Raw genomic sequence first — 17968 nt, forward strand, 5'->3', positions numbered from 1 at the left:
ACGCCCCCTTCGGCCACGCGGTGGACCGCGCGTGTCCATCCGATTTTCCCACCACCACACTACACGCCACACGCCCGTGTGGAAAAATCCTATACACCGATTTAGCATCGGACCACAAGCGGTCCGTTTCCTCTGTTTTACGTCCGCCGTTTTGGAGGTTTTTACTTTTTTATTTTAACTTTATTTTATTACCTTCCCGACTGGACTTTATCTTGTCCGGCTCAAGAGTGCAACATGTCGGATAGCTGCTACCCTAGTTACAAACATGTATCTGCTGCCTTCGTTTGGGTAGGGTTTTATTTCATGCTGTTTACTCTCCGTCCACCAAATGTCTCTCCCTCACGCTTCCTTTACCCTCTGTTGTGTTGTTTTCCACGCGTGTTCGCTTTAAACCGGTCAGTTAAGGCCAAGGGTGTTGAGGTTAGGTGCTAATCTCTAGCATCCCGGAACGAGCATTCCGGGGTATACTGCGATTCCTCGGTTGAACCTAAGCATCAGCCAAAGAAATGCTGAACAGAACTGCTTGGTGCTAGACTATTTTAGTTTTAGTAAAAACATTGAATACCATTTGATCCGATGAAACGAAATTTACGAAACATACAAAATGTGGAAAAATGTGCCACATATTTTATTCTATCACAATCGAATCGTGTGTTCAATAGTTTCCGTCATACGATGTACGGCTGTCTAAACATTGTCCACTGCGTTTCTTATCCCAACCAAAGAGAGTCATTCAAATTGAACACCGATCCCGTTCAAGTGTTTCCTTCCTCGCCTTTGATTTTCATGCGTACGCTAATCGCTCACCTAATTCAATGGGGATCGTGCGTCGTGCAAAGGGACCGTGTTTATAATTTATTTAATCACTTTTCAAGTGGTACACTTGCGCATAGATCGCCGAAGTTGTTCCTGCTGACTTGAGCTAATCGGACGGCAAGCGCGCGAGTGCCCGTGAAAGACACTCGAAACGAAATGCGCCATGTCAATACGCTTCATTCAGCTGAGCAAGTGTGCCCTTCATTGACGATTTTTGAGGCAAATGTTTTGATTAATGGAATAATAAGAGTGGATTGTTTATGCCACAGAATGTGTGTAATATCTTATTCTTGCGCTCCAGGGTGGGATAAAGTAAACAACGAGAAAATATTTCTTCACCCACCGAACACTAGGGAATTGTTGAAGAAACGTATGATATTCATAAATTGTGTTTATTTTATGAAATCTAGCTAAGCGACACAAACGAAGGCACGTGGGTGGACAAAACAAAGACACTTAGCTTTCAAAAATTCTAATATAGACGGCTTCAACGAAAGTTAACATTTGCCATAATATATTATTGAATGCTGTACTGTGCCGTAGAAGAATCAATTTATTATTTAGATTTTTAGAAAATTGAAAAACTTTGGATTCTTGTGATCTGAATTTATTTTATAACATACTCACTAAATACTGACACATTTTGTCTACATTTCTTAGTTTGAACGGTCATCATACAAAACATCGACAAAACCCGATCGATGAAATCGAGCGATTCTAGAATCGGTCTTATAAAATGTTCATTGTCAAAATAATATTAAACATTGGCTTTGTTTTTTATCGCTCTTCCAATTTTCATGCAGTCTTTTTTCGGTCAACAAACATTCGTATCTCAAGCGTCAAACCGGACCATTTCCGTAACGACACAAGGCCATAAAATCGGGACACGCCCGTTGCTCTTACCCAACCGAACCGTTGCCAATCGGTTCCATACAACACCGACAAAACGACATCAACATAGGAACCGCTCAAGAACCGTCGTTGAGGACACCACACCACGTCAAAAAGGAAGCGATTCCGACTGGCGGGACGGAAGAATGTTTTCGCCATTCTCGGAAATGACCATCCTTGTTGACACTCGCAGAGTTATGTGTCAGATAAACACGCACCACCCACGGATGGCAACCCGCAGCAGCCGATAATCCGGAAGGACCTCCGAATGCTAATGCCACCCGCGCACGATGGACATTCGAGACGAAGCCAATATATTGTTCCGCTGCTTCCTTGCCATTACGCGAACGCGACGGCGGGCCGCGCAAAACAAAACATTCGCCAATGGACCTCCCCTTTCGGACGTTTGAGCGGACCGGAGGGTAAACAAACAACAAATGGATCCGCGGGAGTTTTCTTTCGCCATGCAACAAACAACACTTTGATGGATAGGAGGCATAGGAGCGAAAAAAATACCGCCATACACTTACTTGCGTCGATCAAATCAATGAGAACCCGATGAACCACAGCCCTTACGATCGCCGAAGAAAAAACACAAGACGTTATTTTTTTCATTTTTGTGCATTTTTACTTTATCTTTAACATCATTTCATGATAAACCTTCGAACTGTTCCCTTACAATCATGCTCCTTCATTTATACATTAGCGGTAAGTTAAGTCGGTTAGCTTACAGTTTTTGGCCTACGGGAGAATTAAACTGAACGAAACGAGATGCCAACAGATCGCACTCACCAAAGACACTGTTCATCTAGACTTGACGGAATTTACATTCAACCACCGCCGTATTGATTTATTTAACTTACTCTACTAGCAATAGAAACAAAAACCTTCACTACTCGAACGATTTTTAATGAACATGTTGATATTTCCTTTCTTATTCGTTCATCGAAAAAAAAACTCCATCGCCTCGCATGGTCGCTATTTAGCTTTTCGGTAAATCTATTGCTATTACTATCGATATAATTATTGCTGCGATATTTTCCTTTTTTTCTTCTTGTTTATCTATGTACATTAGTAGATTTTGCTGTTGGAACCAGTTACTGTTATTACCTGTTATTCACATAGCATTAGGAAACATGTTCGACAGTGTGCGGTTGCTATAACTCAGACTCAGTCGTATACTTTTGCCATTTCAAAAACAATAGAGTAGAGCTTCTGGATAGTGTTTGTTACCCCTACGACGCATATTTGAGCGTTCAAATAAATTGTTGTAAGATAACAAAACTGAGAAATAACTATTAATATAGCTGATACGTGCTTAGGGAGGTAGAAATTAAGTTGAAACATGATTAAAGTTTATTTGCAATTTAAGCAGTAAATAATGTTGTAATTATTGTAAAATGATAACATACAAAATTTCTAATGATGTAGAATAAAAATACAATTTTCTGTCGCAATTGTTAAACATTTGAAAAGCATTCGAAAAGCGTATAGCGATAAAATTATAAATTTCACCATACATCGGTCGTGTTATACATTTGGCTCGCAAATAAATCAGCAAATAAACTTATACTAGATAAATGCATCATTATTATCCGTAACGAATGCTCTACGGTAAACTTCACCGATATTAAGCAAAACTAACCTTTTTACAACATGAATTTAAGTGAAGTCTGGAAAGAATTTATGACTTCACCCAAAGTAACGCTTAAACTCTTAAAAATGTAGACACAGGGAAAAAAGGATAATAAAATTGAAAAAAAAAAATAATCATTTGCAAGCATTCGGAAACAAATTTTATAACATGGTTCGACCGATTCTAATGAAAAAATATCACTTTAAATGTAACGATTAAACAAGCTAAACAATTGATAATCGTCGTCCTAGCACTAACTAACAAATGATACACATGAGCATATTATGCAAAATTTTAAACATTTGAAAAGAAACTTTAAATCGTCTAAAAGGCAGTTAAAATTAAAAACAATAAATGAACGGTTCAAAAAGAAATACGATTAAGTAAACAAACAATTTCAAGTGAATGTTGACAGAAAAGTGATTAACCAAGTGAACTTTAAACTTTACGTAGAATAGGAGCGTCTTCTAGTCACCAAGTTCTCTTTATCATTTGCAGCAACTCACCTATCACGATGTTGAATTAGAGCATTTGAAAAAAAAATAGAAACATCTATATACAATACGACTTTTCGTCCCTCTCTCTTTCCCTCTATCTATACATGGCCATGCAATGGCTCTCTTTTTCCACCGAGTAACTAACATGCGTATCGTCCGACCCACGACGGCGTTTGATGGCCACCGAGTGTCGTCTGGCGTCATACGTAGTACTCCTGGGAGCTGACACTTTCGGCAATCAGTTGCTTCACCGAAGGTACCAACCCTGCTCCGCCACCGTTGCCACTTCCGCTACCTCCTCCTGAACCACCGGTGCCACCGCCAACGCAAGTTCCGTTGTGCTGAGTGCTGCTCAGATGCTGCTGTTGTTGCTGCTGTTGCTGTTGTTGTTGTTGTTGCTGCTGCTGCTGCTGCTGCTGCTGCTGTTGCTGCTGTTGATGATGGTGCAGATGGTGTTGCTGCTGACGAGATTGCTGCTGATACTGTTGATGCTGTTGGTGCTGTTGTTGGTGTTGCTGGTGTTGCGGGTGTTGTTGCTGCTTCTGTTGTTGAGCTTGATGTTGTTGCTGCTGGAGGACGTTGGCCGTCTGCTGTTGATGCTGTTGCTGCTGCTGAGCTGCTGATTGTTCTCGCTGGCGCATCTGCAGTGTCTGGATGAGTTCGTCGCGCTCCTGTTTGATCTTGGCCAGCTCCACCTTCATCTGCTGCATCTCGTGGTGAAGGTGACGGTTGGTGAGCTCTAGATCATGGCGCTGCTGGAGTCGCTTCGATCGGCAGTTCTGTGCGTAGCCACGGTTCTTTAGCGTTCGCCTTTTCTGCTTCAACCGCACGACCTGATCGCGGGGACAACCATGGAGCCGCTTGTTCAATTCGCGCACGGATAGCGTCATCAGGAGATCGTCGTTGATCAGGTCCTCCGACGATAGCCCGTTTCCAGAGCCCGATCCACCGAGCCCGTTGTAGCAGCTTCCGCCACCACTGCTGCTGGTTCCGTTTCGTGGCGAGATCGTCGAGCTCGTCGAGCTGACCGAGTGCGGGCGATTCGGGTGCAGCGAGTGATGGTGATGGTGGTGATGGTGGTGGTGCGGGTGCGAGTGCTGATGCGACGCCGTATGCATGTTGAGCGGACTGAACTCCAGCTGTGCCGCCGTGATATGGTGATGATGGTGCTGGAAGCCACCGCCTACTCCACCCCCAACACCACCACCGTTGCCAGCTCCATTCGCACCAACGCCATTGATGCCACCGCCCAACATTCCATTCTGGCCATTCGGACCTCCGCCGGACACCGCCAGCACACTGGCGTACTCCTTGCGATCCATCCACTCACCTTCCGGACCGATCGAGCAGTGGAGTGGCCGCAGATCGAGCGGTTGCTCACCACGCATCGTCTGCGGTAGGAACATCATTTCCTCGACCAGGCCCGTCTGTGAGCGGGTGCTGTAGAACGGACCCCCACCGTAGCCACCGGTGCCCGCCCCGGCTCCTGTTACTGCACCGGAAGAGTTTGGCGAACCGATGACCGGCGGCGTTTCCGGTGGAGTCGATGGAACACCACTGATCGGTGGATTGAACAACATCGGCTGACCGTGCGTGGGACCACCGACATGTGTGAACAGGTCCCCTGCACCGGGCGAACAAGCGTGCAGCTTCCGGGCGTCCTCCAGGTGCCATCCGCCGCCACCACCACCTCCTCCTCCACCACCACCACCAACACCTACAACACCACCACCAGTTCCAACGCCGACGATCCCACCCGCCACAACGCCATTACTGACCGCCTTCAACCGGATCGGCACCAGGACACCGTTCTCGTCCACCGTGGCCCCGTTCCAGACATTTTTCGAACCCAACCCATTCGCGAGCACCGAGTTGGGGCTGGTGTCCTCGCGCTTTACATTCGGTCCGGTGTCGTGGTCCAGGTGCTCTAGGACGAACTCCTGTATGTAGTTATCACCGAAGCTGGGCTCTTCGAGATTCATCACTCTAGCTAGTCGGTCGAACGGGAGTTTCATAAAATTGGCACACACTTTTCCCAACCAAGATCACACTTCTTTTCACACGCTTTGCCTAGACAGCCGTACCCTACCACCTGTAGACCTTTCGCAGTAACCGTATTCACGAAGTCCAGAATGCTTAGAGTCCGCAACAACAATGATCTACTGATTCTGAGACCTCCCTTATATGTTTACAGTTGACTTGGTATGGCTCTTTTAGATTATTCTGAGCGGGAAAGTGTAAAGACCTTACACCTTGAAAACACTTGGCTCATTTCCTTGCGAACTTCCTATCACATTCCTTGGCATAACATCTCCAGGGAAGTACTCGTTTGTACGTTGTCTTTCGCACCGTCTCTGGCGCTGTTTATCTGGTTGAAAATGGGACCATACACTTTTTTTACATAACTCTTACGCTTGTTCGCTCCACACATGAAACTTTTTTCGCTTTTCCATCCACTGAAGCAACGTGATTTCGTATACACGGAAGCACTAACTGGCACTAACGGGGTCTAGAACTTCCTAGGACGACCAGACCGGGGTTTATTTGCCGGTGGGCAACCAAAACAGTCACATGAAAACGAAACAATAGACAGCCAGGCAAGTGTTGGGCTTATTGTCGGCTCACTTTAGCACTCGATCACTCGGGGTTGGGGCCAGGAATGCCTCGCTGGGACCCACTGACCATTCCAAACAAGTACCGCCCTGTCCGGTAAGCTGGTGGGGTTGGGTTTATTTTCCTTTTTATGTGAAAACAAATAGGAAACAATTACTACAGTGTGTGAAAGCGACGCTTCAACAACATTGGCAAAATGGTGACAACATTTAGAGCGATGTACTAATGCGGTTCTACGTTGGTTTTGTTGGTCACTCTCTAGATGGTTGTTGTATTTTTCTCCCAGTTATCCACCCCCTTTTGGCTAATGGGTTCTTTTGCACTTTTCACCGACCACAAGCACTCTTTTGTTTTTGCTAGAAAGTCGAGAAGTTCTCGCGAACTTTTGTTACCGCAAACAACCCCCGTATGCCGTAACACTTTCACCACTTTCTCGGGACTGAATTTTCCTTACCACGTGATTCATATGTTATCCATGTGTCTCTTGTTTTGGAACATTGTATATTTCCTGTTTTTGGCGTTTTTTTTCCTAACGTAGTTTTTTCGGAAACATTTCACAAACCACGACCCTTTAAGACTATCAGCAGCAAATCACCACAGCTTCCATTCGAATGTTTTGGTTTAGATTTTCTACTGCCACGCTTTGTTTGGAGGAAAGCAAGTGGAAAAGTGTTTCCGTACGATTGATATCCTTATGAACACTACTGTTTCCGTATGTCGAGCACAATTCCCTTTTCCACAAAAGGCACCGAAAATACCGACAGTTTGCAAACTGCGCCGTTCGAATAAAAACGATGTGCATCGGTCCACTACTCGACGACAAATAGTCCACCGGAATTTGTTCGTTCTACACGCACGCGTTGCACTAACATCGCGCACGTCGGAACCGCAGACACGATGACTCCACCCCTCATGTAGGTGTAAAAGAGACCAGTATGTCGAAAACCGCGACAACACGATCATTGTGCAAATAAAAACGGATACCTCAGGTTCATCGAATTGGTTGTGTATGTGAAGCTCCGCCCAAGTCTCGATTTGGTAGTGTTTGATGGAACATTGTGAAGTGCGCATAGTCGTATTTATAGTTAAAAGTTTATGTTTTGGTATTTGCGGCTCGCAAGCCTTTATGAATCGGCACGTTTAAACAAATTAATAAAATTTTCACAAGAGCAGCAATCAAAACAAATCATTTTCGTGCAATAGATCAAACTCGAATATTTGCAAAAGAAATATGCTGAAACCAAATCAACCTGTTGGAACTGTATTAAGAGGTTGCTATGCATTCTTTAAAGTTTTGTAAATAATATTTCCATTTCAGAAAAGTAGTTTTCTAGTATTTTCATGAAATATTAATTTCACCATTTAAAATAATAATAAATTTCCAAAAATATTGTGATTTACAAATTTTGTCGGCCCTCGTTTAGTTCTACATTTCTTCGTTCTCGTTAATTTGCTTATGAACTGCCATTTCATATATTTTTCTCTTATTTTAATCCTGGATGCTGAAAGTAACCATATGTATGTTACGTTAATTATTTTTTTTAGTGCTAGATAATTTTTTGTTTCTTTATGTAATAACTACTGAACAATCACCACTCGTTTTTTTATTGACTTTGAGTAACAGAAAAGTTAAGTCATTAATTTAAAGAAAAAGATAGTCGAGTACCAATAGTACAATATTTTATTTAAATTTGTTTCGTGCTCGATGTTTTTCTAACATATTATTTATTTATTGAAATTCAAAACGGTCGGACCTAGTTTTCTCGTTCACAGTTCCTTTGAAAGGACCGGCCTAAGGTTCCCAGATATTGACAACCAAGCTCCGCTTCGTTTTAAGAACCTTGCTACTGTTATAGTGTTGGGAAAATCGATTCCCGTTTGGGATTCCAATCTTTCGATTCGAATCCATTTGGAGATCCGGATCTCCGAATCCGAATCCCAATCCGTCATACCATACACGCTTTCCAGACTGCACCGTCGCGTAACGCGACATCGCCTGACAGGCGCTGAACTCCATGCAAAAAAAACCTAGCGCGATTCGCGCGACATCGCGCAAGGTTTTTTTTATACGGAGTTCATCTCCTGTCAGGCGACGTCGCGCTGTAGTGTGGACCCCGAGATACATGCACATCTTACTCGGGGTCCACACTACAGCGCGACGTCGCCTGACAGGAGCTGAACTCCATATAAAAAAAACCTTGCGCGATGTCGCGCGAATCGCGCTAGGTTTTTTTTGCATGGAGTTCTGCGCCTGTCAGGCGACGTCGCGTTACGCGACGGTGCAGTCTGGAAAGCGTGTTACTCGGGGTCCACACTACAGCGCGACGTCCCGTCACAAAACGCGACGTCACCTGACAGGCGGCCGAACTCCATACAAAAAAAATGTCGCACAAATCGCGCCAGTGTAGAAATAGCGAAAACCGCGACGTCACGCTAGCTCTTGTCAAATGTTAATTCGAAACGTAAACAAACCGACAGCTGGACAAAACATAAACAAACCGAATCATAAACTCGAACAAAACGAGCAATATTCTTCACGAAACATCGGGTTTTTCGTTGTACTACTTATTTTTAGGCTTCACAAATGTAATTCAGTTATCAAACTCCATTTTAATTGATATTTTTACCAAAGTTTTTTCGGGTGCCGAAACGTAAACAAACTGCTCTTCAACAAGTAGGAGATGACGGAAAAATATATATCTCCTACGGTGGGGCAAAATATCGTCGTTGTCTGTTTTAGTTTCTTTTCTCAGTGAATTTCAAATGTAGAATCGCCAAACTTACTCAGAGGGCATAAAATAAGTAGTTAAACAAATATCATGCATTACTATGTCAAAATTCAACAAAAATTTTTCGCCAAGTTTGCGCCCCGATGTAATACATATTTCCACATACTCCCATATTTCTGTCGCGCTTGGCTTGCGCAATTGTTCTGCCGAAACTGGGTCAAGTCAGAACCGAATCAAATCGCGTCCCAAACAAATCAAATCAGGTTCGAATCCCAAACAAATCAAATCTGATTCGAATCCTAATCGAATCAAATCTTTAGAATCCGTCAAATGGGACTCGAATCTTTAGAATCCGTCTAGGGATCGAATCTTCAAATCTTCGTAATTGAGATTCTGCCAACACTATACTGTTGTTACCGTAAAAATGTAAACAAAGTTGTGCAAACCGGTTTGTTTAACTGGTTCAGCGTCGGAAAATGGAAGAAGATATCAGTTACTACGTTTATATTACGCTTACACTCGTGCCAGTTTATTTAGCGTTCAAGCTCATACAATGGATGGGCTGGGAACTGTTTGTCAATAACTAAACGTTACCCGGGACAGTGCCAAAACAGAAACCAAAGCCGAAAGACAGTGCATCGAAATCGCCCCAAGAAGAGGTGCATGTGATTGTAAAACTATTCTAAAAAATTCCACACAATTTAGTTGTTAATATCCGCTTAACGCCGTAGATGACGGAAAATGTGATCTCAGCAATTGACAACGGTCTCGGTCGATGGCGATGGTGCGTCGTTTGAGCATAATTTCGCGTTCCAGCTCGTTGCGACGATTTACGAGTTCTTGTTTAATATCCTCCTCCTGCTTCAACTGGGCATTCATAGCTGATGTACCCTCCTCGAGCGATTTGACCTCGGCTATTAGAAGTGCCTGCGGCTGGTCACGACAGTTTTCCACTCTCGGACGTTGATTTCTGTTATCGAGCCGTGTGTGGACAACCATCATACCGTAATCCATGTTACGAATAGCTACCTGCAGCTTTCCGATCTGTATTTCAGTGTCTGCCAAGCGTTGCAGCGTCTGAAAAAGGAGGTGTACGTTGAATAAATCATTCCGGTATGCATAACACGGTGATCAACACGGCCTATCTTACTGTTCGCAAATCAATCTCAAGCTTCTCTCGGATTTCTTCCATGCAAGATATGCGTGTTGCCAACGCCCGCTCTACACAATCCGCTTGCGTTCGCAAATCTCGGGCGGCATTAGTAAGTATGGCATCAAGTGTATTACGTAGCTGTTCCGACTTACGGCGGCAATCGTTGAACATATCCAAAGTTTCACGAGTAAATTTTTCCCAGTAGATCTCGGTAGATTGCCTGAAAGACGCAACAAAAGGGAATTACCCAATCAAATACGTGTTCCAAACCATTTTTGAATATCTTTTAGCACACTCATTCGAACAGCGTGTCGCTCCGGGCTTGAACAGAGTGTTGGTCGACTGGTTGCGCAGGTTACAATTGATAGCATCGTTCTCGTGGGCCATCTTCTTTTCGCTCCAGTCGAATTCCATCCTTTGCCGTACTGCGCGATTGTCGCTTTGCTGTTGTTCAATGTTCGCCAGAGTTTGCAATAGGATCGCTTTTATCTCGGATATAAGACTTATTTCACGTATGAGCTCCTCTTCTGGACGGTCGCGGATCAATTCAGTGTCTGGACGTCCTGTACGACGTTCGAGGCATTCGTTCGCTATGATGAGATGGATGTTGGATAAAAATGATGTGTTCTACTGTAAGCTAGCCATAACTCACCGATTGCTTCTGGCATACGTAGAACCGCGAGCGATTGCTTCAAGCGCCGACGCTGACGTTCAAGAGCCGTTATTTCTTCCTGCATTGCAGAAATGGCTCGATTCAGCTCACTCTTTAAATCGTCGATATTCTTAGCGCGCACATGCAAACTCTGGGTGCAATCGGTTTGCGTCTTGTCCGCCGTGGCGTAGGTGCGTATGATGGTGTTTTTGCTAGTGTTTTCTACCTTGACGCTATGGTCAACCGTAGACTGACACGCGGCTATGATGTCCGCATTTCTTTGACGCCATTCGTCCACACTGTAGCGCGTAATGCTGTACTGATTAACCACGGGACGTGTTCCAGTTTGCCCAGACAGCGCACCCCAATCGACGCGACCCGTAGCCCAAGGACCAATGGGACCCATCAGTTTTGCCAAAGGATAACCATCCGAATTGCCATCCCTTTGCGGTAGATACGGTGGTGGCTCGCTTGCTGGCAAACCGACCGGATTTGTTTGTAGCTTTTACAAAAAGAAAAAAAATCAAATTTGCTTCTAACACTAATTAATAACTACATTCAATGTTTACCTCCTTTTGATATGCATTAATATCAGCTACTGTAGGTTCCCTGGGAGTGTGGAAAGGATTATCCAAAGAAGTTTCCTGCATCGAAAACAATATTTTTAGGTAATAAACAAGTTTTCCGTACCCCCAACTATCACTTACCGTTTGAATTGGTTGGTGTTCAATACAAACAGATGCACAAGGGGTACACGGCGGACAATTTAGTTGAGCCATTTTACTTTAATTTCACAATTTGCAACCACGCCGAAAGAAATGCTTTCACAGTCAAGACTTTCGCAAGTCTGGCATCCACAACCCCTGGTTGCTAGGTTAATTGTTATGAGGAAGCATGAAATGTTTCTAGGAAACGGTTGCTTTGTATCCATTCGCCGAACTTTTCTAGCCTCCCGAACCGTCGGAAGAAAATGTCCTTTTTCGAAATGTTTCATGCCGACAATGAATACAGGGATGATATTTGGCAAATTAATACTTTCTCTTTGCATAACATCAGGCGTGTGTTTACGTAACCAACTGTTAATTTTTTTTACAATTCAAAAACATCAATCTTTGCCCATATTACAAATCTTTTATTATATCAATAAGAACCGGATTTACAATTTGATTGCACCTATCCATCTCTTTTAACGAGAAATCGATATCCTCAAACAAGCCCTTTAGGGAGGATTCATTTTTAATCAAGCCGGACAACGCTTCCACGTAATCCTTAATGCTACGCTCCAGTTCCATAATGTGCGCTGGCGGTCGACTGCCAAAAGGGTTTGAAATGAGGATATAATTAGAATTATTCCAACCATGCCGCAGCAAACGGCCGGTAGCGGAATAGTGAGACACGCTTTCCTCTGGCTCGGAACCATCCGAGAACCAGATAGTTTTTCTGACTTCCTTCATGGTTTCGGATATTTTCCCATCCAGTCTCGAAGGTGCCGCTGTTGGGACAGCAGGTGAAATTTTATGAATGCAATTGCCAACCCTGCCCTGAACGTCAACCGTCTGACTGCAGATTTCGCCAACAAAGTTAGTCAGGATCAAATACCGTAGCAGCAGCAGTTGCAGCCCATCCGGGACGATAATTTGTTGCCCGTTACTATGGTCGCCACACTTTTCTGCCGTGCTCAGCAAGCCTTGAAAGCTTGCGGAATGTAAGCCATCACTCTCTTGCCGGTAGGCCGTTACGTGGTGTTGTTCGTCAAAGTAGAGCTGTATTTGCTTTTCCTATTAAAAGAAACCGAATAGCAAATATTTGAGAATGACGCATTTGCAATCAGTAATTGATATGTTAATTAACACCTCGTAACAGGATCGATCAACTAACCTGCCTTGTGTTGCCCGCGATCAGCGTTTCACATTTTCGCTCTTGCAACGGGCGGCAATTTCGATCCGCAAACGACATCAGCTCACTTTCGGCCGTGCGTCCGAAGAATGTGAGTCTGGTACTGGAAAATGCTGCTAATACTTCTTCCGCTATCAAGCTGACGTTGATAGCGGCGCCACCCACTATATTTTCGCTTCCGTCGCAAACCAAAAGCATTTCACTGAAGCACAGCTTCTTCATGATGTCTTCGCTGATCGGATGGCGCAGAATGTCCCAAAGCTGATGCACCCGGTGCGCGACCGGTGTAATGCTGAAGATTTCCTCGCTGCCATCGTTCGCCGCAACGGTGGAGCGGTTGGATTCGGTTTTCTGCGCATCGTTCAAGCTGGTCTGCCGGATAAAATCCTCTGATAAATTGTACATGCATTGTTCAATTTCGAAAACTTTACTACTTTCACTGGGATCGCTTCGCTTGGCATGGGATCGGAATTTAAAAACGGAATTTGAAGGCATTTTGATGCGAACGGAATATTCAACAATCAATCTAACCTTTTCAGCGACCAACAGACGACCAAAGCGAACCGATCAGACTCAAAGCACAGCACGGTATGTCTCTAAACTGTTCATGTGCTAATGAGCAAAGTGGATCGAGTAAGCTACGGCGTAGTCGCTACAGACAAGTTTGAATCGAGATACGCCTTTCTACCAATTTCTACCACCACTGCACTGCAGATGAAATGAAATACATCAAGCTAGTTGCCATCAATATGCTAAATGATTCGCAATTGTGAGATCGTTTGTAAATAATCTTTCGGAAACGGGAACGTGTTCGTAAAGTCGTCCAACGGAACTACTACCAAATCGTATCTGCTGCCTCGTCGTCGTGACGATTACTACATTTGAAGGTGTAATAGCTTGCAGCTAGCTACGTACAGAGGATGAGCTGAAAATAGATTGCCGCTGATAAATGCAAGCACGCTTCATGCAAGTGTCTCCGTTTGTCCTTGTAGGTGTGGTATCGCAAGCTTTTGCGTCTTTTTGCATAACGCATCAGCCATCGGGTATGGATGCAACTTTGTTGCAATCGAAACACGTTCTGTAAAATAAAGAATACTTTGTACGGCTTGCAAAGAATGTAAATTTAGAATTTTTTTTTATTCTTCCATATCAATTTATAAGTACGATGACAAGTTAATCAGTTTAAGTCAGTTTTGCTAATTCGACATAACGTTAATACACTGATACAGAAATGCTCCTGGCACTTATGAAAATAATCTAGAATGTCCAGAATCACCACCACGTACGAACAATTGTATATTGTAGAAAATCAAGATTTTTGAAACGAGTTACGTAGTAAATTTCATAATTTCGTAATGGAGCGGTGCCTGGTTTGTTACAGATTTCTGATTTTTTTATAGTGAACACCATCTATCGTGTTCACTTCCAACACTTTGAAAAAATACATTTAAGCCACGCCGGCCACGTGGCCTGCGTGGGAGCACGTGCACGAGAGAAATATCGTGTTGGGATTTCTTTTTGTACTATTCCTTGGTGAAGGCATACAAGAAAAGTATTTTTAAGAAGAGCAATCATGTAACATGTATTTCAATACGACGGTGGGAAGGAAGCTAGCTAAAAATAGGAATCAAGAGTTTTAGACAACGTTAATTAGACAGCGTGGAGAAATAAATTAGGGAATGTTATTCAAATCGACTGGAATTTGAATTTTTATTCTATAAACTAAAAGCCTTTGAAAACAATTCGTTCGAAGAATGTGTAATGAAGATAAAAGATGTTTACAGTGTCTTTAATCTGATTCCGTCAAAATCTTCCATATACTATAGAGGTTCCGAACAACACTACAGATTTCCCGAACGATATGTCACAAATCCAAGGTCTAAACAAGACAGATATCCAACGAAAATTTTCTGGAGTGGTTGGAACATGCAAATACAATAACCACAGGATTCGAGAGTTTTATGAAAATTTTGTAGATTTGTTCAACTTAAAAAGGCTAATCATATAAATGATTGGTTGCATAAACATTTTGCATATTTCTTTGGGAATTATTTCAAAATGAACTGTCATAACAAATCATGCTGTGAATAGACCTCTCTCTTCCACTATAGACCTTGAACCAATCCTTCGAATCTGAAAACCATAACCGACTTCTGTTGTTTTGCATCAAACGCTCGAACATGGATACTTTAGAAGCATTGTTCCAAAAGCAAATCGATACAATTCAACGTATAGAGTTGTTTTTAGACATCTACAAGTGTAAACAGCACGTTTCGGAGGACTTGCGGGAGCTTCGGTCGGACGTTCGCGTAGCCAGTGAAAAATTACACCGGACCAGGGAATACCTCGAAACCGATCGGAGGCAGGTTTCATCCCAATTTATTGAAATAATGCGTAAGATGAGGAGAAACGAATTGTTAATGCTTCATCTCCTAGAATTGGCTCCATCCAACGTAGATAATACTGCATCCAAACCCGCACCCAAGATACCTTCGGATGTGTTGAAAGAGGTACGCATATGGAGCCGTGAATGATGTGAGGTGATTAAACAAGCAGGAAATCTTTCGCAGGTTCAAAATGAAAATCCAACGAAGATGTATCTTGCGGACTACTCAAAGTCCCCATTTACGGTACGCTCAAAACACAGAGCTATGAAGTTCTACGACTTTGATGCGGAAATTACCGAAGAACAGTTTGATTCCATACCCAAATACTTGAAAGGTAGGATGCAGCTTTCTGAGCTCACCCAGTTCTTGCAAGGAGAAATTATCAAATGCTTTGAAGACAAATACGCACTGATGTACAAGCAACGGAAGGCTATACCGAACCAACAGGATGTGACTGCTTGGAAGGAGTACAATAATTTACAGGCGAACTTCCCTGGTGAGTAGGATTGTCGGTGGAAATTCGGGAATGATGTGTAACGACAGATGATTAATGCTTTTAGGACACAGCTTTATTACACAAGATGACTTGACGCGGAGAACAGGAAAAGTGCTAGACAAGAAAAGCTACTCGAAACTGCAGATGTTGCGCCATCTCCACATCCTGCAGGAGGTACGCTCCGATGGAATAGTTTATTTTCTTTGGGTTTTCAATAAATGAGAGTGGATTTTAATCATTAAATATATTTTTTTAAACGCTGACATTTAGTGTAAAACTACATTTTCATTTTCTTCTCTACGGGAGCATCGCTGTTTCCGCCCCGACCGCCACTGCCATCGGAAGGCTCCTGTTTAATAATAGTGTGATCTGAAGCTGAGTGGTCGTTTTCACTGCCCGCACCGCCGTGATTGTTATTTGCATTGATATCGGTTCCAGTTCCGCCAGCTGTACTGTTTGCAACCTGCGGCAGCGGAAGAGGAAATTTTCTGAGAAGGTCTCCGAGCAACATATCCACCCGTTGACGCTGAAAGATGGAGCTCGGTTCCTCCTTCACCGGAGCCTCTTTTTTCGTCTGTGTTTTCGTCTTTTCCGCAACTATACCAAACGAAATCCTGATGTCAGTACTTTGGAAATTTTATCACACAAAATGTATACCGCACGAATCATGGCTAGGTGACTTACTGGCTTTGTTAGAGGAAAAATCCCATGAGTATCCTTTGCTTGGGTGGTAGCGAGAGTAGGAACTGGCCTCATCGAATGCCGTCTGCAAATGATGTACGGTCGATAGAATCCTTGAATTGAATACGCTGGCCAGATCTGGTGCCTGGTACACAGTTCCGGCTATGATGTAGTAGTCCGCCATAGGTGTAGCTTCCGTTGGAGAATGCCGATGCTGCTTACGGATCACATAGAGAATAGGATCTTGTACGTGTAGCAGAATGTACTCAACCCCGGTCATATTGCTGTAACAGAAGGGAAGAATTCAATTGTTTTCGACCAAGCTATATCGCTATCATGAACACATACTTTAAAAGTTCTAAGCTTTGGCGCTGCATCCGTACAATCTCATTATTACACGTACGGTCGTAAAATGGATTAGATTTTTCCGAAAAGTAGTCCATCACATTTCCGGGATTCAAAACCGGTATCCAATTGGAATCGTGCCACGATATCCAAAGAGGATTTTCCTGCACGATCGGAGCCAGCCCTAACCTACCCGGATTCATGGCTAAGAAGGGTGATAATTTAATAACAGTAACTTTAAGTTGTAGAAATGAAAGAGCAAACACCACTGTTTGGTAAAACTGCACAAGTCGTCTGTTTTGTTTATTTGATGGATATTTGGCATCGCTTACAAATGGGATATTTTCTAAAATACCCAAACAAACACGTATTTACTTTGGCGGGTCGAATTCTGCAGTAGAAACATTTTCAAACCTTTCAATGCAAAAATTGCTTTACATATTTACTTTAAATTTCATGTTAAAAATCAGATTATATTTTTCTAAACTTTTAAATCTCAACAAAATAATTAAAACTAACAAGAAATACAGAGTTTCCAAAATATCCCTTTCTATCAAACGGGATTTAAATATAATTAACCCTTAAGGGTAGTTGAGCAGGTGATTCTTCAGTTGACACATTGTTAAAAGAAGAGTGATGGGCGAATCGAATAAGATCTAGAATGTGAATCTCATTCCATGATACAAACTGGGCACGCTTATTTTTCGCAGTGAAAGACTCAGTGCAAGCACGAACTTTGATCGGCGAAAACGCATCATGCATCGTTTATACTGCACATACCCAAGGGTTCCTTTGGCGTGATATGTATGACACGCTTTCCAGACTGCACCGTCGCGTAACGCGACGTCGCCTGACAGGCGCAGAACTCCATGCAAAAAAAAACCTACCGCGATTCGCGCGACATCGCGCAAGGTTTTTTTTATATGGAGTTCAGCTCCTGTCAGGCGACGTCGCGCTGTAGTGTGGACCCCGAGTGATAATTGAACGATCGACTTAGTATGAGATTTGAAAGGTGTCGTACGATAAAATCAATATCATATCGAGGAAAAATCGATTTGAATCAAACCTACATCAACTTTCAAATGAAAGTTTAAACGGAATGTAATGAAATCAAGTATTATCAGCATCAAATATAACCAGATCTAATCAAGTCCTAGACGAATCGTATCAGATGAG

At 43.1% G+C, this 17968-nt stretch overlaps 6 protein-coding genes across 6 annotated transcripts; 2 read left to right on the forward strand and 4 right to left on the reverse strand.

The window, feature by feature from the left end:
- Positions 1-4040: 4040 nt before the first annotated feature.
- LOC131282020 (hormone receptor 4) lies at positions 4041-5855 on the reverse strand. Its single transcript, XM_058311402.1, has 2 exons — positions 5597-5855; positions 4041-5530 (listed from the first exon to the last, which is right to left on the reverse strand). The coding sequence occupies exons 1-2, from the start codon at positions 5853-5855 to the stop codon at positions 4041-4043; spliced, it is 1749 nt and encodes a 582-aa protein (XP_058167385.1).
- A 3803-nt stretch (positions 5856-9658) lies between these two features.
- On the forward strand, positions 9659-10275 carry LOC131281462 (uncharacterized). The gene has a single exon (XM_058310794.1). It carries the CDS (start codon positions 9659-9661, stop codon positions 9767-9769), a length of 111 nt encoding a protein of 36 aa, XP_058166777.1. The 3' UTR covers positions 9770-10275.
- On the reverse strand, positions 9891-11766 carry LOC131281460 (tektin-4). The gene is made up of 6 exons (XM_058310793.1): positions 11695-11766; positions 11557-11631; positions 10988-11489; positions 10631-10925; positions 10333-10555; positions 9891-10259 (listed from the first exon to the last, which is right to left on the reverse strand). The coding sequence occupies exons 1-6, from the start codon at positions 11764-11766 to the stop codon at positions 9891-9893; spliced, it is 1536 nt and encodes a 511-aa protein (XP_058166776.1).
- A 342-nt stretch (positions 11767-12108) lies between these two features.
- On the reverse strand, positions 12109-13425 carry LOC131281499 (uncharacterized). Its single transcript, XM_058310833.1, has 2 exons — positions 12866-13425; positions 12109-12765 (listed from the first exon to the last, which is right to left on the reverse strand). Exons 1-2 carry the CDS (start codon positions 13376-13378, stop codon positions 12109-12111), a joined length of 1170 nt encoding a protein of 389 aa, XP_058166816.1. The 5' UTR covers positions 13379-13425.
- A 1597-nt stretch (positions 13426-15022) lies between these two features.
- LOC131288688 (spindle and kinetochore-associated protein 1-like) lies at positions 15023-16005 on the forward strand. The gene is made up of 3 exons (XM_058317859.1): positions 15023-15393; positions 15454-15766; positions 15831-16005. Exons 1-3 carry the CDS (start codon positions 15064-15066, stop codon positions 15986-15988), a joined length of 801 nt encoding a protein of 266 aa, XP_058173842.1. The 5' UTR covers positions 15023-15063; the 3' UTR covers positions 15989-16005.
- LOC131288678 (mediator of RNA polymerase II transcription subunit 6) lies at positions 15841-17068 on the reverse strand. The gene is made up of 3 exons (XM_058317848.1): positions 16796-17068; positions 16451-16731; positions 15841-16363 (listed from the first exon to the last, which is right to left on the reverse strand). Exons 1-3 carry the CDS (start codon positions 16993-16995, stop codon positions 16044-16046), a joined length of 801 nt encoding a protein of 266 aa, XP_058173831.1. The 5' UTR covers positions 16996-17068; the 3' UTR covers positions 15841-16043.
- Positions 17069-17968: the final 900 nt, after the last annotated feature.

The sequence above is a fragment of the Anopheles ziemanni genome, chromosome 2 (assembly GCF_943734765.1).
Source record: "Anopheles ziemanni chromosome 2, idAnoZiCoDA_A2_x.2, whole genome shotgun sequence".
Lineage (NCBI taxonomy): Eukaryota > Metazoa > Arthropoda > Insecta > Diptera > Culicidae > Anopheles > Anopheles ziemanni.

What these genes read in the sequence shown, in the direction of transcription:
- LOC131281460 (XM_058310793.1), bottom strand. Translation starts at nt 11,766, where the DNA reads ATGGCTCAACTAAATTGTCCGCCGTGTACCCCTTGTGCATCTGTTTGT. An exon ending in TTAATGCATATCAAAAGGAG is followed by an intron (nt 11,490 to 11,556) that starts GTAAACATTGAA and finishes TTTTTGTAAAAG; the next exon opens with CTACAAACAAATCCGGTCGG. An exon ending in GCGACACGCTGTTCGAATGA is followed by an intron (nt 10,556 to 10,630) that starts GTGTGCTAAAAG and finishes TGCGTCTTTCAG; the next exon opens with GCAATCTACCGAGATCTACT.
- LOC131288678 (XM_058317848.1), bottom strand. Translation starts at nt 16,995, where the DNA reads ATGAATCCGGGTAGGTTAGGGCTGGCTCCGATCGTGCAGGAAAATCCT. An exon ending in CAAAGCTTAGAACTTTTAAA is followed by an intron (nt 16,732 to 16,795) that starts GTATGTGTTCAT and finishes CTTCTGTTACAG; the next exon opens with CAATATGACCGGGGTTGAGT. An exon ending in TTTTTCCTCTAACAAAGCCA is followed by an intron (nt 16,364 to 16,450) that starts GTAAGTCACCTA and finishes CGTTTGGTATAG; the next exon opens with TTGCGGAAAAGACGAAAACA.
- LOC131288688 (XM_058317859.1), top strand. Translation starts at nt 15,064, where the DNA reads ATGGATACTTTAGAAGCATTGTTCCAAAAGCAAATCGATACAATTCAA. An exon ending in CTTCGGATGTGTTGAAAGAG is followed by an intron (nt 15,394 to 15,453) that starts GTACGCATATGG and finishes AATCTTTCGCAG; the next exon opens with GTTCAAAATGAAAATCCAAC. An exon ending in TTTACAGGCGAACTTCCCTG is followed by an intron (nt 15,767 to 15,830) that starts GTGAGTAGGATT and finishes TAATGCTTTTAG; the next exon opens with GACACAGCTTTATTACACAA.
- LOC131281499 (XM_058310833.1), bottom strand. Translation starts at nt 13,378, where the DNA reads ATGCCTTCAAATTCCGTTTTTAAATTCCGATCCCATGCCAAGCGAAGC. An exon ending in TCGCGGGCAACACAAGGCAG is followed by an intron (nt 12,766 to 12,865) that starts GTTAGTTGATCG and finishes TTCTTTTAATAG; the next exon opens with GAAAAGCAAATACAGCTCTA.
- LOC131281462 (XM_058310794.1), top strand. Translation starts at nt 9,659, where the DNA reads ATGGAAGAAGATATCAGTTACTACGTTTATATTACGCTTACACTCGTG.
- LOC131282020 (XM_058311402.1), bottom strand. Translation starts at nt 5,855, where the DNA reads ATGAAACTCCCGTTCGACCGACTAGCTAGAGTGATGAATCTCGAAGAG. An exon ending in CAGTAATGGCGTTGTGGCGG is followed by an intron (nt 5,531 to 5,596) that starts GTGGGATCGTCG and finishes GTGGAGGAGGAG; the next exon opens with GTGGTGGTGGCGGCGGATGG.